The 22,050-nt window shown below is 46.8% G+C and overlaps 1 protein-coding gene across 4 annotated transcripts in view; it reads left to right on the top strand.

Annotated features, from left to right (window-relative positions):
• Nucleotides 1-22,050, top strand: part of BBX (BBX, HMG-box containing) — a 116,189-nt gene that overhangs the window by 68,803 nt on the left and 25,336 nt on the right. For 3 of the 4 annotated variants that reach the window (XM_026041813.1, XM_026041804.1, XM_026041822.1), the window contains 6 exons: nucleotides 3,974-4,172; nucleotides 9,276-9,343; nucleotides 12,308-12,388; nucleotides 13,669-13,749; nucleotides 19,022-19,102; nucleotides 20,732-20,812. In XM_026041813.1, coding sequence (XP_025897598.1) covers nucleotides 3,974-4,172; nucleotides 9,276-9,343; nucleotides 12,308-12,388; nucleotides 13,669-13,749; nucleotides 19,022-19,102; nucleotides 20,732-20,812 — 591 coding nt within the window. Of the gene's footprint in view, nucleotides 1-3,726; nucleotides 3,869-3,973; nucleotides 4,173-9,275; nucleotides 9,344-12,307; nucleotides 12,389-13,668; nucleotides 13,750-19,021; nucleotides 19,103-20,731; nucleotides 20,813-22,050 lie in introns of those variants that run through there. The other variant, XM_026041831.1, reaches the window with a different exon arrangement.

Raw genomic sequence — 22,050 nt, 5'->3', positions numbered from 1 at the left:
AGTCCAGAACTTGACTTTGTACCCTTGGGTAGGGCGCAAAACCACCACTGGGCTAGTMATCTCCTGTTTCATTGCCTATGTATCTAAGCCCGTGGAGGTTTTCAATACCCCAGGTGGGCTTCAGCTACCGAAACGCCGCCTTTGAGGCCCGTTTGGGCCTTCCCGGCCCCGGGCGGCGGCCTGCGTGCCCGCCCTGCAAGGCGCCCGTCGCCCTGGCGCGGGGCGGCCTGGCCCCTCGCGCGCAGCCCCTCGCGCGCAGCCGCGGCTCCTCCCTCTCAGCAGCCCTGCAGATCACTTGGCCTTTGCTGATCGACTGACCTGTGTCCAGCTACAAAGATCTYTCAGGAGAGTGAGGCGCTCCCGCTAGGAGCAGTGTCCTAGTGGGCTGCACATCCAGCCYTGATGCCCGGCGAGAGCGTCACCGGGTGTGCGGTTCGTTTAGGTGCTCCTGAAAATCCCATTATGTCCTTGTCTGTGCCTTGCAGTTCCTTAATACCTTGAAAAGGTTGGCCCCCTGCTCCCTGTGGTTTAAGGCTTGTGGTTTATGTTCACCTGCCCTTGAGACTTCCCACTGCTCCTGCAAAACTCGCCATGAGCTTCTGCAGGTGCTTTCCTTGGAAGCAGGCGCTCTGTGCATCCTGCAGGCCTCCCGGGCCTGCCTAACTTGGGAATCTCCTGACACAGGGAGCAACCCCAACAGCTGCTAAATCCTCCAAGCACTCAGGCCATTTATTGGCATTTCGGTGCACTGAGGAGAAAGTGAATTCGGAAGGCTCGTGAATCTGCTCCAGCATTTTTGGTTACCACAGTGGCAGCAGCAGTGTTCATCATTAATTCTTACAGCACTTTCCCTACAACTGCCCTGGTCAGGGAYTGCGGATATATTCAGCTGGCTTGGAAAATATCCAGCAAAGTTACTGTTGTTGAAGCCCTGTTTCCCTGGTTAGAAGCGTTGTTTTTAAGGATGTCTTTGCACCAGCGAGATCCAGGCGGTGGGAATTGTTCGGCAGAGCAGCCGGGCAGCCCAGGCCTTGCTTTGGGCAGCCACCTTGGAGAAGGGGGAGGAGGTTCAGGAGGAGGAGGAGGAGGAAAGTGTCCTGCCTTCCTGGCTGCTGTCTGGCCAGTTCCAGGAGTGACGTGTGGACCATAACGTGCAACGTGAGACCTGTGTCCTTCAGGAATGAAAAACAGAGGGTAGTGTTTTCTTTTTTCCCCTCCCTCCCAGATCTCTGGGAGTCATGAGCTTTTAATAGAAAGTCGGTGGAATGTAAGCAGACATTTAAAGTTAAGCATGTGCTAACTGCTGCCCTGAGGTGGAGCTTGGATATACTTCCTGAGCTTCTGTCTCCACGGCACTGGAGAAGGCAAATCCTTTTTATTTGGTGATGACAGGAACTCGGGGAGTCATGCAGCCCCTTTCTAAACCTGCTTTCTAAACGTGGCCTGGTCATTTCAGTCTTTTCACATAATGCATCCTTCCCCAGCCATTCACAAAATGGAAATGATTCATAAACTGATCTCCCAAAACTTCACACAAAAATGCAGAATTACAGGGCTTGATCCTGCAGGATGCTCCTGAAAAGAGTGCCATGCCCTGCTCTGCATGGAAACGGAGATGTTGTCTTTACTTCCACGATAACTACATTGCTTCCCTCTTTTCCCATTTTCCCCTTTCCTGTTTTTTTAAGTGACTTTAGAAACTTCCTTAGGCTGATGGTGTTAAATTGCCTTACTGCACCGTTGGTTGAATGGAGAAACACAGTGTGTGCCACAGCTGCTTKTGGCTTTTTCCTATTAGTGGAGCACATTGGAGGTATCTCCTTATGACCTGGCAAGCAGAACTGTTTCTTCATTTTAGGCATTGCTCTAACAGTGGGTCAAACACAAATCAAAATTGGAAGTATTTCTTAGATTTGGACAGGCCCCTGTATGCATTTTATAAAACTACTTCTTGGCCCTTGTTTAACTTCTTGGATTTTTTTTTTTTTGTTTCATTTAGCTCAAGTGCTGAAATGCTGCAAGGAGTCTGCAGGAGCCAAGGGGTTGTCTCCCCTCCTAGTGTTCCCCCGGCCCGTGTTGGAGCCGTAGTTGGTGCTAAATTCCCGGCTCCGCAGAGGAGAAATTCCCCCGCGCGCTCCGGAGCCGCTCGTGTGGGAGGCGCTTCCGAGCGGCGCGCGCTGCCCCTGCCATGGAGTCACAGAATCACAAAGTCCTTAAGGCTGGAAGGGACTCCTAGGTCTAGTCCAACCCCCTGCTCCAGCAGGGACACCCAGAGCACGKSRCACAGGGCGGCATCCARGCGGGTTTGGAAGYTCTCCAGAGAAGGAGACTCCACAGCCTCCCTGGGCAGCCTGTGCCAGGACTCCAGCACCCTCACTGCTAAGAAATGTTTCCTTAAGTTCCTGGGGAATTTGTGGTGCTTCAGTTTGTGGCTRTTTGCTCTAGTTCTATCAGTGGCCACCACTGAAAGGAGGCCAGCCCCCCCCTCCTGCCTCCCTCCCTTGAGGTGTTTGTATAMACACACATTCATCCACGGATGGCTCGGTTATTCCAGGCGGCAGCTCTCTGGGAAGAGCTCACTTGCTCSGCTGCTGGAGGGGCTGGGCCTTGCGCTGCGCGGGCTGGAAACCTGGGCTGGAAGCTCCCGGTGTTCCCTTCCTTCCCTGGGGCTGTCACTGGTGAAACAGCTCCCAAGCAAAGCCRAGGAAAAGGGAGGAGGCCAGAGGTGTCAGAGTCCTCACTCTGCCAGCTCGGTGCGTGCGCCCTGGTCAGGGGCTGCCGTGGGGAGAAGGGTCTGCAGCCCCTATGGATCTTTCATTGCTTACAGGCGTTTCTCTCAATAGAGCGCTCTGCCCAGCGGCTTCTCGCAGCGCCCGGCGGCTCGAAACGGGTCCTTATTGGCACTGCTGCAGTCGGGAGGTAGAGGTGGCAGATGGGGATGGGATCTGTCCCCGGAAGAGCCGGRGATGCGATGGTGGCCCTGCCACGAGGCAGAGGAGCCCCAGGAGTACCTGGAGGGGGCTGCAGCACCGCTCCGAGGGGCTGGTTTGCAGGCTGCTCCCACTGCCTCCCGGCGGCTCCCGTTCGCACCCCGTGGAGCTGCACGTGCAAACACTGCAGCGTGCGGGGTCTCCTGGCACTCACGTTCAGAGATGCCCTCTGCCCGCCCAGCGAGGTACCTGGGGCATTTCACTGGCACCTTTTTGGGGGAAAAGCGGCTTCCCGCTCCCCACCACCACCAAACTGTGTTGATTCCAGGGCTTTTTTTTTTTTTTTTTTTTTCCCCTCTCTATGTGTTGTCTGGCTTGAGTTGTTTTGCTGCCTCACACCGAGATTGTTGCAAGCGGCTGGGATGTGTGCTGAGAGTGGTCAAGGCCAAAGAAAGTTTTAAATGGTCTCAGTTCGTTTTAATGCTTCCACGCAGCGTGATCAGTTTTGGAAGTGACTTCCCGGGGGTCACTGGAACAGGTGATACAGGGAGCTGTTTCTTTTCTAAGGAATGTGGGAAAGGATATAGCTCGAATATCCTAATATATAGAATTATTAGGGGGGAAAAAGGATCACAGCGTAAGCAGTGCCCTGCTGCATTTGTTGTGAAGTGAATGTTTTCAGAAACTGGAGCACAAACACTGATTGTACCTGCAGAAGAATTTAAATAGCTGACTGCTGTGGCTCCCAGACACCGCGCACCGTGCAGGCACTGGGGAGCAGTTTGCAGGAGCAGGACTTAAGCCTGCTCTGGGTGATCAACCTTCTGTTTTACATGCAGCTTCWCTGATCTTGGTATTTCTTCTTCATGTTCGCTTGCGTTGGCGGTCGTACTCTAATCTGCAATTAAAACACTGCTAGAAAATCRCAGAATGTGAAGGTCAGTTGCTGAATTTAATCCTCTCGCAAGCAGTGCACTTCAGTCTTCTATAGGTAGTGTAATGTCCTGACTGGCGTGACTGATAATTCTCCTTTTCTTTCCTAGTACAAGGATGCATTCATGAAGGCAAATCCAGGGTACAAGTGGTGCCCTACAACAAACAAACCTGTGAAAACCCAGACATCAACTGTTACAAACAGGAAAAAGCTGTGGGCCTTTTCGTCAGACTCCGCGAAAGATTTACCAAGCCCCAGGAAAGTGGCAAAAAGTGAAGAAATGCCCCAGCTTAACTTCGGAATGGCAGGTGAGACTTCCAGCCCCGCTCCTCGCGGGAGCACCCTTGTGTTTGTGGAGGATGCAGCTTTACAGGGGGATTGCAAGACCAGTTTTCATTATTGCAGGTGGTAATAGAATGTATATGCCTTTCCTATCCCCCAATTAAGTTGCCAAGACCGTTCTTAAATCTATATGATCAGTCTATATGACAACTTTGCAATGTTTTTCTCAGGGCTGAGGTAAGTGCATGAATACCTTTGGAACTGGGTCCRGGTATGGAACATTTCTTAAAACATGGCCATTTGGAGTTGAGATTTGATTTCTTTTTAGCTCAGGCTTATCTGCTGCTAGAGCTAGACATTTTCATTTTCTAATCAGCGATGGTGCTAACTGTGTGCATTCTTTTCCATGCAGCATTGCACTGTGTTTTGCAACTTGCTGCATACCAAATAACTCGTGGATGTCTGTAAAGTTGGGGTTTTAATGTTCCTTTAAATTAATGTACCTGTGGAGCTAACTCTTTACATTTAAAATAARTGAAATATAATTTTCTCTAAAATCTGCTCTTTTTCCCATTTTGTTGGGATGTCCAAATTTTTAAATTAAAAAAATCAGTGCAGATAGAGAGCCTGTGTTTGGTGAAGGGCACCTAATCTCTCCCTTTCACTGACAGAAAACAAATAGCAAACTGTTGCAATCGTGACCTTGAAATACAGAGATATTAATGTGATTAAAGAGAGGCAGCTTAAAAACCTGGGATGCAAGGTGGAAAGCAAGCTGCTTTCATTCTGTTTCTCATTTTGTAGACGTGGAGGTATTGGCAACTTTGTTGTATCCTACCTACCTTATGACCAGCGTGTGACAAATGAGATGTTTCTGCCTCGAGAGTTCCTGAGAGTTTTCCAGAGAGTGGAAAACGTTTTTATAGAGCAAAAGRCTAACAGGGCTTGCGTGTGTTTTTTGGCAGTTGAGCAGTATGAAAATGCCTGTAATGAAATCCCTTCTGGGCATGAAGGAGCTGTGCGATGTGATTCAAGGCGAGGGCTCCCGTGCTGCGCGGTTACGATACGTAGCAGAGCGGGTCTGGACCTCGCGACACTCTTCGTCACGCTCTGCTTTTGCTCCAGAGGAGCAACTTCCCTGCTCCCGAGAGGGGTTCCAGACGCCTTGGCATGGGAAGCAGGCACCCTTGTCCTTGGGTGCTGACCCCTGCTCTCCTGCAGCGCCACCATAGACCTCCCCGTTACAGAGCCATTCCAGGAAATCCATTTCACTTGTTCATAATTGCAAGCACTTTCTTTTTTTCTTTTTTTCTTTTTTTCCTTCTATGCCACACTTTTTTTTGGAAAATGTGTTATATAGAGTCAAAGTGTACCTTTTGTTTCATAAGAGTATTCTGCAGGCCTTTTCTCCCTTTTTATTTATTTATTTATTTATTTTTATTCTCATCCGACACTTAGCTGAAACGGTGCCTGCTGGCCTTGCTTCTGCTCGCCTCTTGCTGTCCTCTGGTGTGAAAATTGCTGTGATGCCAGCCAGCCAGCCCAGCTTCTAGCCAGCCTCATACCAACAAGAGAGGTTGTTTCCAAATAGTGAGATGGTTGTAAGTTCAGGCAGTATTAAAGGCAACTGAAAAAGTCACAAATCGGGTCCAGGCTATATATCGAATACATGCAGCGTTTTCTCTTTATTCTTGCCTGTAAATGACTTTAAATTCTCTTGATTTGCCTGTAAATGACTTTAAAATATCACTTAGAATTCTAAATTATTTGTACTAGTGCTACTTAGTTCTTAGTGCCATTAGAGAAGCATAATTATGCTTGGAAGACACTATAAACATATGGCAGTGTTGGAATATATACATGCTGTCTTCCCCTATATTATCTTGTAATTTGAAATCTTAGTGGGAGGGTTTTCTGCCTTTTACCAGGATCAGACATGGGAGCTCTGCTACAGCTGCAGCATAAGTGTTCTTGAGTTGGATAAGCAGCAAATTAAACTTTCAGTTCCTACTAAGCTGTCATTTTTCCCTCCTCTTGGGTCTTTTTATTATTATTTTTAAATAAATGGTTTAAGTGTCTCTTGAAGATTTGCTTACTTAAAAAAATCCTAGCTTTATCCTATAATTAAAAGCTACGCATTTGAAGGAGAGAAAGCAGGAGACTTTTCCAGCAAAGAAGACACTCAAAAGTGGGGACTGTAGCTAGAAGCTGAGACCTCTCCACTTGAGAGGAGCTCCAGCTGGAATAACTGACCGGAAAAGCTACAGGGATGGCAAGGAAAACAGAAGACAAATGTGCGTGCTGGTATCAAAAGACTTTAATTTGCTTGGGTGGAAGAGTAGGATGACTCCCATGAATACAGCAGAGGGGAGGCACCACTTAGGAACAGTTATTCAAGCTTAAAAGTGCAGCCTTCAGGACAAGTGGGTACCACTTGGCCCTGAGTAAATTTAAGCAGAAAGTTAAAAGAAAGCTCTTAATACTTAAAAAATTCAGGCTATGCAGCTGCCTTCTAGTGGGAATAGAGAGAGTAGAAAGCAACCAGCCCAGCCCCAGATGTTTCAGTTGGAGCTCAGTCAGTTTATGAYGGGCCAGGAGGTCTCTTCCCATCTCTCTTTCCTCTAAGGGAGAACYGCCCGTTGAGTCATTTTCCTCCAGGATCCGTGTTCAGTTTTCAGTCGCTCTGATTTCCTCCTTCCTGAAAGCTAGAACTGTTGCTCATCAAGTACTTTGAAGGTGAAAGTCCTGTTCTGCAAGGTTTGCCTCACTCATGAGTTCAGCTCAGTCTCCTCTTCCCCATCTTCCAYCTCCTGTTGCTAGATGCTACATTTCTGTTAGTGCATCATCTCTAAAAGCTTGATACTTTTCCTTTCTATTTTACAGTTAAAGAATAAAAAATAATAATAAAAAAACTTTCTGTTGATTACAGTAAAGGAAAAAAATAATTCTAGCTGAATGTTGGCGTTGAAACCAGGTGCTATCTAGGGAGTATTCTTAAGACCGTGAGCCACTCTGCTGTCCTTGAGGGAGTGGATGATCTTGGTTTATTCACACCACTTTCTGCTGCTCCAGTGTACACCTCTTTTAAATGAGAATTGAAAAACTTTCCCTGGGAATGTTGGTGTGGGATGCCGAGTGAGGGAGAAGCTTTGGCAGCACCTGCAGTGCTGATTGAGCAGTGCTGGTGAGTGGCACGAACGGGAGCCTGATGATCCATAGCGCTAAATCGCTGGGAAGTTCTCAGGTACAGCTTGGGCCCACACCAGCTGCCCCTGGCCCCGACATCCCTTGACACCGTTCCTGGGTTGGAAGGGGCCMGGGAAATGCCCGTGGGCGTTTGGGACGCAGCTGTTAACGCGCGTGGGTAAGTGGTGAAGACGGTGCGCGCAGGCGCGAGGAGACGGAGCGGGGCGGGCTGGGCGGCTGTGCCGGCCTGTCGCAGCGTGCGGCAGGGACAGGGCTCCCTTCCCCTCCCGCTGCACCCGCTGCGGGAGGCGTCCGGGCCGCACGGCTGCTCCCTCCCTACGTGACACCGCCTGCCTGGGACCTCGCATCGCTCCCAAGGCGCTCCCCAAAATCAGGCGGTYGGTCTTTGTAACAGTGAAGAGCAGCCAGGTATTCCAAAGTGTGCGGAGAAGCCGCTCTGTGAGCGACGCCGTGTCAGTGCTTGTTGCTTTTGTATTTTGTTACCGTTTAATAGAATCACAGAATGCTTAAGGTTGGAAGGGACCTCCAGAGGTCGTCTAGTCCAACTCCCCTACTCACACAGGGTCACCCAGAGCACGGGGCACAGGGCTGCATCCAAGCGGGTTTTGAAGATCTCCAGAGAAGGAGACTCCACAACCTCCCTGGGCAGCCTGTGCCAGGGCTCTGTCACCCTCACTGTCAAGAAGTGTTTCCTTAAGTTCCTGTGGAACTTTTGGTGCCTCAGCTTGTGGCYGTTTCCTCTAGTCCTATCGCTGCCCACCACTGAAAAGAGGCCGGCCCCCTCCTCCTCACTGCCTCCCTTGAGGTATTTATACACGCTGATCAGGTCCCCCCTCAGCCTYCTCTTCTCCAGGCTGAACAGGCCCAGCTCTCTCAGCCTTTGCTCACAGGGCAGATGTTCCAGGCCCCTGATCATCCTGGTAGCCCTGCGCTGGACTCTCTCCAGCAGCTCCACATCCCTCTTGTACTGGGGAGCCCAGAACTGGACGCAGTACTCCAGATGTGGCCTCACCAGGGCTGAGTAGAGAGGGACGATCACTTCCTTCGACCTGCTGGAGACGCTCTTCTTAATGCACCCCAGGATCCCGTTGGCCTTCTTGGCCACCAGGGCACACTGCTGCCTCATGGTCAACTTGTCGTCCACCACGACGCCCAGGTCCCTCTCTGCGGGGCTGCTCTCCAGCAGGTCAGTCCCCAGCCTGGACTGGGGCAGAGCTCCTGAGGTGCAGGGAGGCTGAAGGCCAGAACCATGAGGAGCAAATACCCAGAGAAAAAACACAAGTCCTTTCTGTATCTGCCTTTTGCTTTCTCCCAGTACATATCCTATCGGGAGGGCACCACGGAGGTGGGCATGTTGCCTGGGCAAAGCCTTTGCCATCCTGGCATGGGAGAGGACACTTGGTGCCTCTGAGCTGGCAGTTCCCACCTTCAAATGCAGCTCTAAATTAAAACTAACTGGAATTGCCACATTGCCTCAGAGCAGGATCACATTATCTTCTTCCATCCCTTTTCTCATTCGGTGGCTAAGGGAGGGGACTGCTCCCTTGGCAGGAGCATCTGTGAAGTTATAAATGTTTGTGATATTAGAGCATCTTCGTTGTGTATATTTATGTGTGAGATCATTACAGTTGCTGTTTTAAAGATACCCATCTCTGTAGTACATAAAACCTTTGGCAGTAAAATTGTAAATCCACACAATGGGGTGTTAAGCACACAAATCCAATTAAATCCTTCAAACAGCTTTGAAAGCCTCTCCCAGAGGGTACAGAAATGGTTATTTGCGATTCTCTTGAATTGGCTTTTATGGAGACTTGCTTAGAGTGTCTGTGACGAGGAGCCTTTTGGGGGTTTAACACTGCAAACGATAGGTTCTTGCGGCAAGCAAATGAATCAACTGAAGACTTGCTTTTGCTTTTTAACAGATCCTACACAAATGGGAGGCCTGAGTATGCTGCTTTTAGCAGGGGAGCATGCCCTGACTGCACAGGAGGTAAGGAACTCTCTTTTCTCCCTCACTGTGAGCCCTCAGTTACCAAGAGCCTTAAAAAGGAGTATCTGACAAGCTGGAAATGAAATCTTTACACATCTTGGGTGCCTCAGGAGCCACCGAGGTGTGAGCCTCCTGTTCCAGCCACGTTGGTGGATGCTGGGCCTGGTTTTGGCATCGCTAAGACAGTGTTAACTTCAATACCCGATTAACGTACAATCAAGCCAGGCACTCCTGCCCAGCAGGATGGCACCSTCACGGGTGGAGGAGCTGGAGCACAGCACCTGCTAAGGGCAGGTGGTCTGCAGGCAGCCACGCTGTGGCTCTCTCTTGAGTCTGGCCCTCCACATCACAGAAACCAGCTGTGTGGTTGCACCAAAAATGTAAAGCACCAAAACACTTTCACCAAAAATGTAAAGCAAAATAATGGCTGCATGCACAGCCAGCACAAATCCGGCTGAGGGATCTGCTGGATAAGTATCATGGCAGGCCTGGAATTAGCTCTTGTTTACAGTGAGTTGCCACATTTTGACAGCCCTGCAGGTGAGGCAGTAAGCACTGGAATCAAGCTCTCTACCCGAGAGACACTTGAGTGTCACAGCAGCACATCCTGGAAAACCTCCCAGATCTGTCGTGGAATGGGTTAAGATGCTTTCCTCTGCAGTGGGCTATTTGAAATTGGATTTTAGTAGAGTGGGTATTGCCATTGTGGAGCATATTGGTGCCTTGGGTGTACTAAGGGGAATTCTGAGGTATCATCAGTGGAAAGGTTCAACATTTACCTTAATTAAGCATAAGTCTTGAAACGTGATTATCATCTTAAAAAAATGTTAATAGAAGCAGTAGAGCACTGGAATAGTTTATTAGGAACTTCAGGGAAGATGAGGAAAGTAATACTTATGTAGCAGGTCTGCTAATCCCAAGGAAATTTCTTCAGTGCCCAYTGGTTTCTGGTTAAGTGTATGTTAAATGGATGTATAGGGACTTTTCAGGTCAGGTTGTCAGAGCTGCAGATGCAGGAGCACAGGAAGGGGAAGGAGGCACCCGAGCCGAGGTTACAGAACAGCTTTGGGGTTTCGGTGCCCRTTTCTGCATGCAGCTGGTCGCGTTCCTGTCCTGGTTATAAGAAGATTACAAGAGACTATAGATTTTTTCTTCTAGCRACAGCATTGATACCTGATTGCTTTCCAAACTCAAGCTGGAGTTACTGAGCAGGCGGGCAGGAAAAGTTAAACATCTTAGCACCAATAAGCAAATGATTTAATTAAGCGATTCGCTTCCGTTCAAGTGCTTCCTTCAGTTGTGCMGAATGGTGATGCAGACGGGAGCGGATGCTGTTAAACCCCTGCACAAAAACGGTCTACACGCCTGTGCCTGTGCTTACCATTTGCATTGCACTCGGCAAAGCCTGACCCTGTCRCTTCATCACTCCTTGTTTTCTTCAGAAGAGACTCTGAAATGCATGAGGAGAGCTCCCTGCTCCCGGTTCCTTTTGCTTTGCCCGTGGTGACTTCTGCCTGCCTTACAGCAACACCTAGTGGCCTCAGAGGGGTATTTCCCAGAAAAAAATAAAAAAGAACAGTTACTGCAGTCCCAAACTTTTCTTTTGCTGTGGAGGCAGAGGGTGGCTGTGCCGTTCTGGTACATCCCGTGCCATTCCTGAGCCACGGCAGGTAACACMCAAACGTGACAAAGCAGTAATAAGAACAACAAATCAGTGAAAACCGGCACACAAAGGATTAAAAAGGCAAAAGTGAGGTGTCAGAAATGGGCATCCCTGGGTGGTTTTAGCCCCCTGTGCTGCCTGGGCACACTTCTGTAGCAGTGCATTAAAGCCTCTGCTGGGTGCTCAATAACTGCAATGAAAGCATCGATTGTGGAGGGGCCGTTGTTGCTGCCTGCTTGTAATGCAGGAAGGAAGCAAGCTGAATTGKGAGCATCAGCAGCTTGTCCTGCAGCGTGGTCCTCCTTGGCTGTTGGACGGCTTGGAATCTTGGAATCTCCTTGGAATTGCTGCCGTGGGATGTGGTGTTGTATGGAAACTTGTATGGAAAATTAAAAATGTGAGGAGAAAAGAAAAGCCATCGTATTACTTATCATCACCTTCCTGACCCCCCCCTCCATAGTCCTTCCTTTCATGTTTCCTATGTTGCTCTACACATATTAGCAGTACCTCGTGCTTCTGCAAAGTCACTTGTGTGGATGTTCTACAGCCAACTGTGACATTTCATAAATGTGTTTCCTACTTGATGTAATTCCTTTAAGAAGAATGCTTGAATAACGCATTTCTGTCATAATGCATACCATAATAATAGATATCATAATCAACCAATAGATACCATAATAGAGGACAGTAGATATCATAATAATATGCCTAAGTTTTGTCTTAATAATGATTACTATGCAGAATAATTTGTTGGGTTTTTTTGCACAGTGGTTTCTTTGTATTTTGATTTCACAAGTTTTAAGTGAGATTTTCTTGGAGTGCTTCTTGTAAGAACTCCAAAACCATATGCTTAGATAGATTATTCCAACACCTTTAGGACTGTGGTGCCTTTTAGTGCATATTTTCTTGTTGTGAAATGTTTGGGGGGGTATTTTTGGTAAGTATTTTTTCACTTTGCAATTATTAGTGTCTACGAAAACTCCCCCCCCCCCAGCTTATGCATGTGTAGGTAGCCTGAGATCAGAAGTCTTATCTTACTGAATAAAACTTTTGAAAAAGTTGGAATAAAACCCAAGCCCTGATATTTTTACTGAAGTATTGCCTAATACATCAGACTGGGTGCTAAGTCATGTTTTCATCTTATAGTTCGGTTCAGCTTGTGCAGGACTGTGACACACCAGACTGTCCACCTTCTGTTTAGCAGCAGCTTTTCCTGCTGCCTGTTATTTCGTTTTGCCTGACRTTGCTCTTAGCTGGAAGAAGGGCCCGCTGAGGTCTCACTCTCCACRCGCTCGTTTCAGGTTTCCTCGAGTACTTGCCAGTCGGATGCRACTAATTCTACGGAAACCTGCCAGAAGTCATCACTGTTTCAGTTTGCAGAGGTGAGCCTCCTTAGAAGAACTGTTTGCTCCAGTTTCATTTTTAAGAAGCGTCTGATGTTTGGCTGAAAGAGAAATCAAAACTTCAACTGAAAATTGTGGTTTTATTTATTTAATTAATTTTCTTTTTGGTTTATGATACTGAAGCATTTACTAGGTAGATAYGTCAGACTTCAAGTTCAATAGAGTACGTTTTGGCACATGATTGAAGCCCTAGAAAAATAGTGGAGCTGTGGTTTAATCAGTAATTTAGAAATCTCATTCCTGCACTTAGATTTTAACTACAGAGTCTTAATAATTAAAGTCTCAACACCCCTATTAGGATATTGAAATATTACCACGGTATTATCATAAATGACATTGGAATTAGCGAGCTTTAAGTATTTCTAAGATGTTTTTGTATACTGTCAATTGAACAATGTAATATTTTATGCAGTTCCTTTTGATAATGGTTTCTTTCTTCAATTTTACTGGCAAGTCTTTCAACCAGTAAGACAAATCTCAGCTCACACACTGTTCAGGTTCACTTTATAATACCTGTGCAGGAAAGCAGCAGAAATGAGGCTGTGTGCTGCAAGGTAGCATCTTGCTAAGAAGCCTCCTTACCTCCAAAGCAAGGACTTTGATGGGTGCCAGGAAACAAGCACCTCTGCACCACTGAAAAACGCATTTTGGAGGTAGCTTCAATGATGAGCTCATTTCCCAAGGAAATAAAACAGCTTGCAGGGAGGCTGYATCTAATGAGTAGCTAACAGGTACATGTATCATTAGAAAAATAACGGGTACGTAAGTCTAACAATAATCTGAAGTGCCATTGAAACAAGAAGAACTGACTTAARTATAAAATGCAGTTCCCTCCATGCCTGGAATAGATCTAGTATTTTATTAAGTATGTACATATGTTGCATCTGTGTCTGCACATCTTCCATACTGATCTAGTATCTTCATACTGGGCRGCAATTTGTCAGCGCCACCATTCAGCAGTCAGGTCTTGCACTAAAATGTGACAGATTATGGTGTTTTGTTGTTAYCCCACTTCTGATACATCAGTGGGCAAGTAAAAGGCCTTTAAAAAATGTTATCGTAATCATAAAAATATATATATTTTTTTATTTTGAAGGATGTTTTAGTACTTATCGGGATTCATTTGTCTTCTGGGAAAGCAGGTACTGTTTTTCGTGTGGACGTGGTCAGACTCGTCTGAATGTTTTTCCAGTACCAGGAGTTTTCTCTGTGCGGGGGATCAGACCTAATTAATATGAACGTAACTGTTTTCCTGACAGATCTCTTCAAGCACATCGCAGCCAGATGTCCCTGCGGCTGTAAAACAAACGGAGGAGTCTGCACTGTTTCAGTTCGCTGAGGTATAGTAGCTGAAATATGTTCTGGGAGGGTGGGAGGAAGCAAGAAGAGTTGTAGCTAAGTGCTTAAGCACTCTATTTCATAGAGATTCCCCTCAGGAAGGGGGAAAAAATAAGTCAATAAAAGCCCATCTTCAGGATAGCTTYAAGAAAATCCTGGCGAAGTGACCATCGAGTTGAATAGACACCAACTATAGCACGTACAGAAGGCACTGCGACTGTGAATGTCATATTAGGCCTTCCATACTTAGGGATAGCTACAGACTCCTTTCTTTCTTTTTTCTTCTTTTTCTTCTCTTTCTTTTCCCTTTTTCTTTTTTTTTTTTTTCCTTCTTCCCCAAAAAGCCCTTTAATTCACATCTAGAAAAACAACAAGCAAAGGACATTCTGAAATGACAGTGTGCACTGCCTATGCAAGATGCAGCAGTGGAGGAAAAGGGAAGCTAGCCTAGAGGCAGGAATCCTTTGAAAAATAAATTTGCAGGGCAAAAGGAGCATATCTACAAGGACACAACAACATTATCAGATAGTGACTTATAGATCACTGTACAGTCCATAATCATAGAACCTTTATGGTTGGAAAAGACCTTCAAGGTAGCGTCCAACCGTGAACCCTGTACCACCAGGCCTGCTAGGCCGTATCCCCAAGCGCCTCATCTGCACATTTCTTGAGTGCTGCCAAGGATGGGGACTCCACCGCTTCCCTGGGCAGCCTCTTCCTTCCAGTGCTTCACCACTCTTTCCGTGCAGAAATTCACAGATTCACAGAATATTTAAGGTTGGAAGGGACCTCTACAGATCATCTAGTCCAACCTTCCTGCTCAAGCAGGCACACCTACAGCATGTGGCACAGGGTGGCGTCCAGGCGGGTTTGGAAGACCTCCAGAGTAGGAGACTCCACAACCTCCCTGGGCAGCCTGTTCCACTGCTCTGTCACCCTAACAGTAAAGAAGTTSCTCCTCACCTGGAGACGGAACTTCYTRTGCTTCAGCTTGTGGCCATTACCCCTCGTCCTGTCGCTGGCCACCAGTGAAAAYAGCCTGTCCCCTTCCTCCCTGCATTCTCCCTTCCTGAACTTATACATGTTAATCATATCCCCTCTGAGCCTTCTCCACTCCAGAGAAAACAGGCCCAGCTCACTCAGCCTCTCTTCATACGAGAGATGTTCTATTCCCTTAATCATCCTGGTTGCCCTTCTCTGGACCCTCTCCAGAAGCTCCACGTCCCTCCTATACTGGGGWGCCCAGAACTGCACACAGTACTCCAGGTGCGGCCTCACCAGAGCTGAGTAGAGGATAGAGTAGAGTAAATTCTTCCTAATGCCCAGCCTGAACCTACCCTGGCGCAACCTGAGGCCSTTTCTTCTTGTTCTATGCTCTTAATTATGTAAGTTATTCTCCCTCCTCTTTGTAATGAAAATTTGGGCTTCTTAAGAGATTGCTTTTAAGAGTTTTCTTCTTCCGTATGTTTAATTTGCCTCTGTGAATGGATTTTCCACACACATATTCTCTTCTTGTCCATTTGGGGGAGTCTGGTACTGCTTGTAGCGCAACCTGCATGGAGGGAATATTCAGGCTGTGCTTGAAAGGACTGAGATTGGAGCTGGTGCTACCCTGGGGATGCATTATGGGGTGAAAGGACTCCATATTCATTGTTGGATTGAATTGGGATTTTTTTTTTTTTTTTTGAGAAAAATCGATGGATTTTAGCAAAAGCAAACTGTAGGCTGAAACCAGCCTTTTAAAACAAATAAAATATGTCAGCTATAAAATATTTTATAGAGAATTTTATTGCAAAAACCTCACATAAATGAATCTTTTAATGTAGTTTTGAAAATCTTTGCCATCATTGATTCCAGCTAAACAGTATTTGTAGCCAGCAGCAGCCTTGAACAGGATCTGGACTGACTTTAGCACAGTGTTTTCAAATCACCTGTAAAACTGAATCAGGCCGTAGCCTCCAAATTTCACAGAAACTACGTTCTATTCYTGTCTTAGATGAACAAACAGCAATGCCCAAAATTGCCATAAGGATGTGACTGTTGAACCACACATCTCCTGTGCTGAGCCAGCTTATTTGGCCCATTGCCTGCATGCATGAATTATCAAAAGTTGGGGGAAATAGGTGCTTACAAAGTTCATTTGAAGGTGTAGAGGACGGTTTTGGATTGGAGAGTGATCTCTTTTCCTACTAAAAATAGTAAAATATATCTGCCGTACAGGAGTGGGTTGAATTTTTTTCATCATTCTTTCAGTATCTGGCACAGAGGGACTGAAATCTGAACAGGCCGAAATGAGAGAAAACAACTTGTTGGCCACAATTATTCCTCCCGCGTTCTGCCGTTGTTGTCAAACCCTGGTGGCTGTGACGAACATCTTGCTTTCTCCAAAGCGTTAGAGAAAATGGCATTTTCTAAGGTTGCAGCCTGATTTCCTTTGAGTTCTTCCAAGGGGAAACAGTGAGCGCGCCGCAGCAGCTCTTCAAGCCTTTCTCTCGGCCACTAAAGCTGCTTGTGCTCTTCCTAATACAGGGGCTTTCATTTGCACAGGGCGCCTTTGTCCTGTCTGGCAGGAGTCCCGTGCCGCTGGGTGCCGCTTCCTACCGGCTCCTGTGCGTGCGAGCGCACGGCCGCGCTCCGCGAGCCAGGCTCTGCTTAGGGATGGGGAGCCGGCCGCGCTCGGCAAGGCCYGGAGCTACCGGAGGGAGAGGAGGAAGCGGCTACGTAACCACCTGTGACACAGCGTGAGCTGTGCCCTGCTCGGGGCGCCCGGGGCTCTTGGCAGCCATCCCGACCGAGCGGTTTTTGTGTGTTCGGACCCAAGTGTTCTTCCTGTGTTCCCCTTCTCTTTACTGCYGTCACAGCAGGACAAATAAACGTGGCTCTTTGTGCAGCAAGTGATCCCATTGAGTAGATGTGTGGCCTAAATGGACGGCTCTAGATGGACCAGCCCTTAGCCTGGGATTACAGCCCCCTGTCACTCAGAAACAGCTCATTATATGTACTAGTATGGGGCTCTTTCTTCTCTAGAGCCTCAGTGAGGCTTTCATGTGGCTGCCTAGCCCGAGTATTTTAGTTCTCAATTAAAGCTGATGAAGACAGGCCTAATGAGGCCTGCCCAGTGTCGGCCTGACACAGCAGATGACGACAGTCCCAGGAGTCGGGCTTTCTGCGTCCAGGTTCACTGCTCCTACAAGAGGTTTTATAAAGCCCTTGCAGGACATTTTTGAAGCCGTGAGCGTTGCCGAGTTGACGCTGCTGCCTTCTTCCTTCTGATGCAGCCGGCTTGGCTCTGCCGCTCTCCCTGCCCCGGGGCGGAAAGGCGCGACGTGGGGCAGCGGCAGCGGCGTGGGGGCCGCCTGCCCGCGTGGGGCTGGCTGCGCTCACCCCCACGCCGTGGGAGCCGTGGGAGGCGAGCGCGGCAGATGGCAGCCCCTGCTCCCCTGCTCCTGCTGGATGGCTCTCCGGCCCAGGAGAGCAGATGGCGATGGCTGCTTCGGAGAGGAGAGTCACAAGGACCTCTTGGATTTTTCTTAGCTAAACTCGCATCTTTTATAAACAAGGAAAATGCTTCCAGAAGGCGGCAGCAGTAAGGTTGCTAGTTTGAAATAAAATGCTGGTTTAACTGTCCTAAAAAGGAAACAGGGACTCTAAACTCTTTGCTTTTTGCTGCTCTTTCAAAGCTTTTTTTTTTTTTTTTTTTTTTTGATGATCTAATAAAAATACAGTGGACCTTAGACAGCCACGAAGTGGAGTAATCCTGTCAAGTCCAAGAGGTCTCATCCTTCTGCTGAGCAGAAGCCTTGAATCCAGGACCTCGATGAGAACGCCTTCAGACTGGTGGGGAAGAGATCTGGTTGGGATCTCTTCCTACCACCTCYCTTTAGAGCTGTAACTATGCCAGACAATGCCATTAAATTAATAGGCAAATTTAATTGCTTTTTGCATAGGTGCTGGAATTATTTAATATTGGTATTGGAAGTGAAATGTCTTTTCTTGAGGGGRAAAAAAAATGGTACCCTGGCATATGCTTCTTACACAAACTAAAATGTAATAGCTAATGTAGTAGCTAAGACACTGATCTGTATTGTAAAAGGGAGAGTAACTTGATCCTAATGGTTCCTAAGTTAAACCTCTACATAAGAAGGGACTATTTATAATTGTAGCAGTGCAGGTACAGATTATTCCACTTAAGATTAGGGGAGGGTGTTTAGCCAGCAAAAGAGATCTGTAATCTCCCTGGGAGCTGCCTGAGGAGCCTCACACCCCTGACACGCAGCCAGCAACTTGAGCAGAGCGAGCTCTGTGCTTGCGTCCCTTGGGATAAATTCCCCTGGCAAAGAGCTTCCTGCTGAAGGGAAACACTGCCTTCCTGTTCCTACTGCTGGGATCTGGCGTGCACTGGGTTAGGAGTTCAGTGCTGTCACCAAAACGGAGCTCGTTGCTCTCTTCTCTCACTGTGCGTGTTCCCGGATGATGCTGTAACGTGTGTTTCCCTGGCCGTTTCTGCCGTGGATTCTGCACGGAAGCCATCGTTGAGAGCGTATTCYTGCAGAAGGTGGAAGCGCTCAGGCCTCCATCCTGCCACGTGTCGTGAGCAAGATCACTGGCTGCAGAAGGTTCCTGGCTGGGTTCAGTGACCTGTGTCAAAACAGAGATAGGATTTCGGATTATTTTAGGTTAATATTAAAACAAAAATGCTCATTATACATTTAGATATAATTCAGCCTTTTTTAAATAATTGCCATTAGAATGATTTAGGTTTCTTTCTTTTAAGAATTAAAGAATTTAAGAATTAATTAATCAAATATCACGATTAATTAATTAATCGTGATATTTGAAAGTAAGCTGTTCAGTGAGTCTACTTCAAAATACAGAYGTAATATTGAGAGATAGACCAGGCTGATAATTTTTGCTGCAAGAGCACRGTCATAAGGGTTTTTTGTGATGAGTAAATTGCCTTGGAAATACTGATTGTCTTGTCCCTGSTTTTACAGTTTTTGTTCAAGGCTTCTAGCTTAAGTACTACCTCCTCATGTCATTACAAGCAAAAACAAGGAAGAAATTCTGTATCTGCTTATGTCCTGTTGGCCTTTAAATGCCTCTTTAAGTGTTTCTTTGCCAAGGTTGCTCTTTTGAAGTAGGGTCTTCTGCCAGGAAGATCCTAGAAGTGACTGATGTTAACTTAACCCTTTTCAAATTTTCTTTCTCTCCCTTCTTCCCTGTCTTTCCTGTATGTCATTGAAATGTTTTCTCCTCTCTTCTTTTAAAACCTAGATCTCATCAAATACTTCCCAGTTGTCAAGTCCTGAGCCAGTAAAGCACTGTGGGAAGTCGCCACTCTTCCAGTTGGCAGAGGTAAAAAGTTATACATGTTGCTATTTCAATGGGAAGATGTGTGTGTCCTTTTCCCAGCAGTACAAATTGTATAAGGTTTGCTATAGGGTAATTCTGTTTATTACTGTTTTTAGAAGCACAAATCAATAAATCATTGGATACTAAGGTAGGTAAGTAGGCAGTTGTAATGTGTGTAGTGTCTTGGAGACCATCCTGAAAAAAAAAAAAAATTTGCTTCCTTTCAGGAAAAAAATGAAACAAAACAAACAAAAAACTTTACTAAGGTAGTGGTGAAGGCAAGAGACAGTGGTATTCCTTTGCAATGGTGAGGTTAATTTTGAAACCAAGTTTCAAAAATAAGYGTAAGGACCAGAAGGTGCATTGCTGAACAGAGACAAGAGGTTAAAGTAAATTTTGAAGTCAGCAGGAGACTGGAGATAGAGATGGAAGTTGCAGGAAGATACTAAGTTTTGAAATTAAATGGGCAGTTGTCAGCAGTAGTGGAGATTTCTCAAGCCTAGGTGAGGTTTCCTATACAGCCCCAGAATTTGTTGTGAGTCTTAAACATCATCTCATGGAGGCCTCCTCTCTGTAGGGAAAATCACTGCAACCTTCAAGGCTTGGCCTAAAAATGTTATTCCTCTTAATGACCCCAAAGATGGAAATGTTTGCTGAGCTGCAGATAAATGAGGGAGGGTGTCACTGCCACCTTGGCATGCTCTTTGTGCTTGTTCTTCCAAGACCTCTTCAGATTTCAGTGAGGGAAATGCTCCCCATGGCCCACAGCCCCATGGCCTGCTGTGGGGAGACTTTTAGTTCCCCGGTCCCAAAAATGAGGCGCCTCTTTCCAAGGAGGCAGTTGTGGGAAGCCTGCAAGCTTGCTCAGAGGTTTTGTGATGTGTCCTTAAAAATGCAAATTTTTCTAAGTTATGCTGTTGTTCAGTCCTGATGTTGATACTTTAATTCATTTGGAAAATGGTTATTTCTGCGTGCGTACTTCATCTTGATATGGATACTGATACAAAACACACYGCAGTGCTGAAAAAGATCACAGTCTGATAAAAGATAGATGGCTCTTGGAGAATAGTCAGGTACTTGCTGGCCTTGCTGGGTAACAGGAGTCAAAGATTACCAAAGGTTTGAGGTCTCCTAATTCGCTTGGGTTTCCTGGCATCTTTTACGCTTGTTCRGGGACACCCGTGGGCAGTGCAATAAGCTACTTAAGCCATGACAGTGATGTGATCTTGCAGTGAAGGTCTAACTAAGCCTGCAGAAGCTGTATGAGCTGGATGGCATGCTGGTGTGGATACATGCAGCCTTGTTGGCTCTATCAAAGCCTCTGGGACCACTTTACATGCAAGAGTAGGWATCTGTGCTTCATTTCAGCCTTCTCTTCAAAGAGAGACCTGACKGTCAGGAACCCCAAATCTGGAAATAGCTTTTAAGGTCCAGTGATGTTTCCTACTAGCACGGTGGTGGAGTGGGGCTGTTGCTTCATTTATAACCAGGAACGCAGCTCCACACTTCTTTTTCAAGATGTAATCTTAAGAATGAATGTTTGTAAGGGGAGGGAAACCATSCATTCCAAAACTGTATGATAAGCCCTGTACTGAAGAAATAATGTTGTTCTCCTCTTTTCTTTTCCTTCAGATTTCTTCAAGTACATCCCATTCAGGTCCTTCTGATTTGACAAAGCAGTGTGGAACATCAGCATTATTTCAGCTGGCAGAGGTAATATTAAAATACAGGTGACTAATTACCACAGATGCAGAGAGGGGAAGATGTTAGTGCTGTTGCTTGCCAGTCTGAACCAAGCTACAGTTATAATTGCACTGTTGCTTATGGAAGCATAAATTAACTGGGCTTGGGTGCCGCGAGTCAAGATTTCCCTAGACTAGCCATTAGCTTGGAGGCTCTTGGAGCCTTTGCTGTAGCTGATAAGAAGTACCAGCCCCTGCTGGCAAACGGATTATCCGATTTACATTTAAATTGTTTTAATTTCTTGGGTTTGGGTTTTGGGTTTTAAGAGGTTACTTTTRKTTGTTTGTTTGTTTGTTTGATGGTTAGTTTTTAAAGGAAGGACCAAATTAGCCTGTTATGGAGGTTAGGGCATTGCTATTGCAAACTGTCTGTTGAAAGGCATTAGCCTCTTCGATTTATTTTTGTCCTTCCTTCATGCCTATTATTTTACTGAAATGAGGAGTCAGTAATTTGTATAGCAACTCTGCTGTGGTGACTTGCAAGTGACAGCAGATGCTCCTTCTGGGATCAGTTAAAACCAGTGGCCCCTCGTGGGCATGTTGCATTTCTTTTGTTTCTAAGCTTTATTTAAACTTGATTTACAGAGTTGAAGAGACTAGGGCAGACTAAGAGGCCGAGACTAGGGATCTCTGCCACATGCTGCAGGAGTTTTAGAAACCCTTTACAAATAGGCCTATCATTGCTGTTATATTGCTGCAAAGGGTTTTGAAATCTGATTTTTTAACCTGAGAGGTTGAAGAATATGAARCTGACCTACAAAGAGCCTGATGATCTGACAAGGATCGGGAGACTCCAGCGTGGATGGCTGAAGGCAGGCCCGGCTCCTGGTCCGCTCCAGGCTGCTGGTGGGAAGACATTCGTTTTCGAAACCCACCAGCCCTGGGAATGGAGGTTGGGGGCTGCCGGGAGCGAGTGCGGAGAAGGAAGGCTGTCCTTCCAGGAGAGGGGCCTGGGCTGCTGTCCCAGGCAGGGCCGGGGCCTCGGCGCAGCCGCGCTCCCCAGCGCCTCTCGGGCACCGGGAGCGTTCAGGTTTCCCTGGGTTTGCTGCTCCAGGAGGAGGTAGATAACCATGGCAACCGCTGCTGCTTTGCGGCTYGTTGCAGAATAGCACTGTGCCATAAGGAGAGAGGATTGGAAGGTTTTTTGTTTTTTTTTTTCCCCCAGATTTTTGAATTATTTTACACATAGAAATAAAGGAAAATGATTTT

This window comes from Nothoprocta perdicaria, unplaced genomic scaffold, assembly GCF_003342845.1.
Source record: "Nothoprocta perdicaria isolate Ctin4 unplaced genomic scaffold, notPer1 scaffold_102, whole genome shotgun sequence".
NCBI classification, from domain to species: Eukaryota; Metazoa; Chordata; class Aves; order Tinamiformes; family Tinamidae; genus Nothoprocta; species Nothoprocta perdicaria.
The sequence above is the reverse complement of the archived record's forward strand: the minus strand, read 5'-3'. Positions and strand labels throughout refer to the sequence as shown.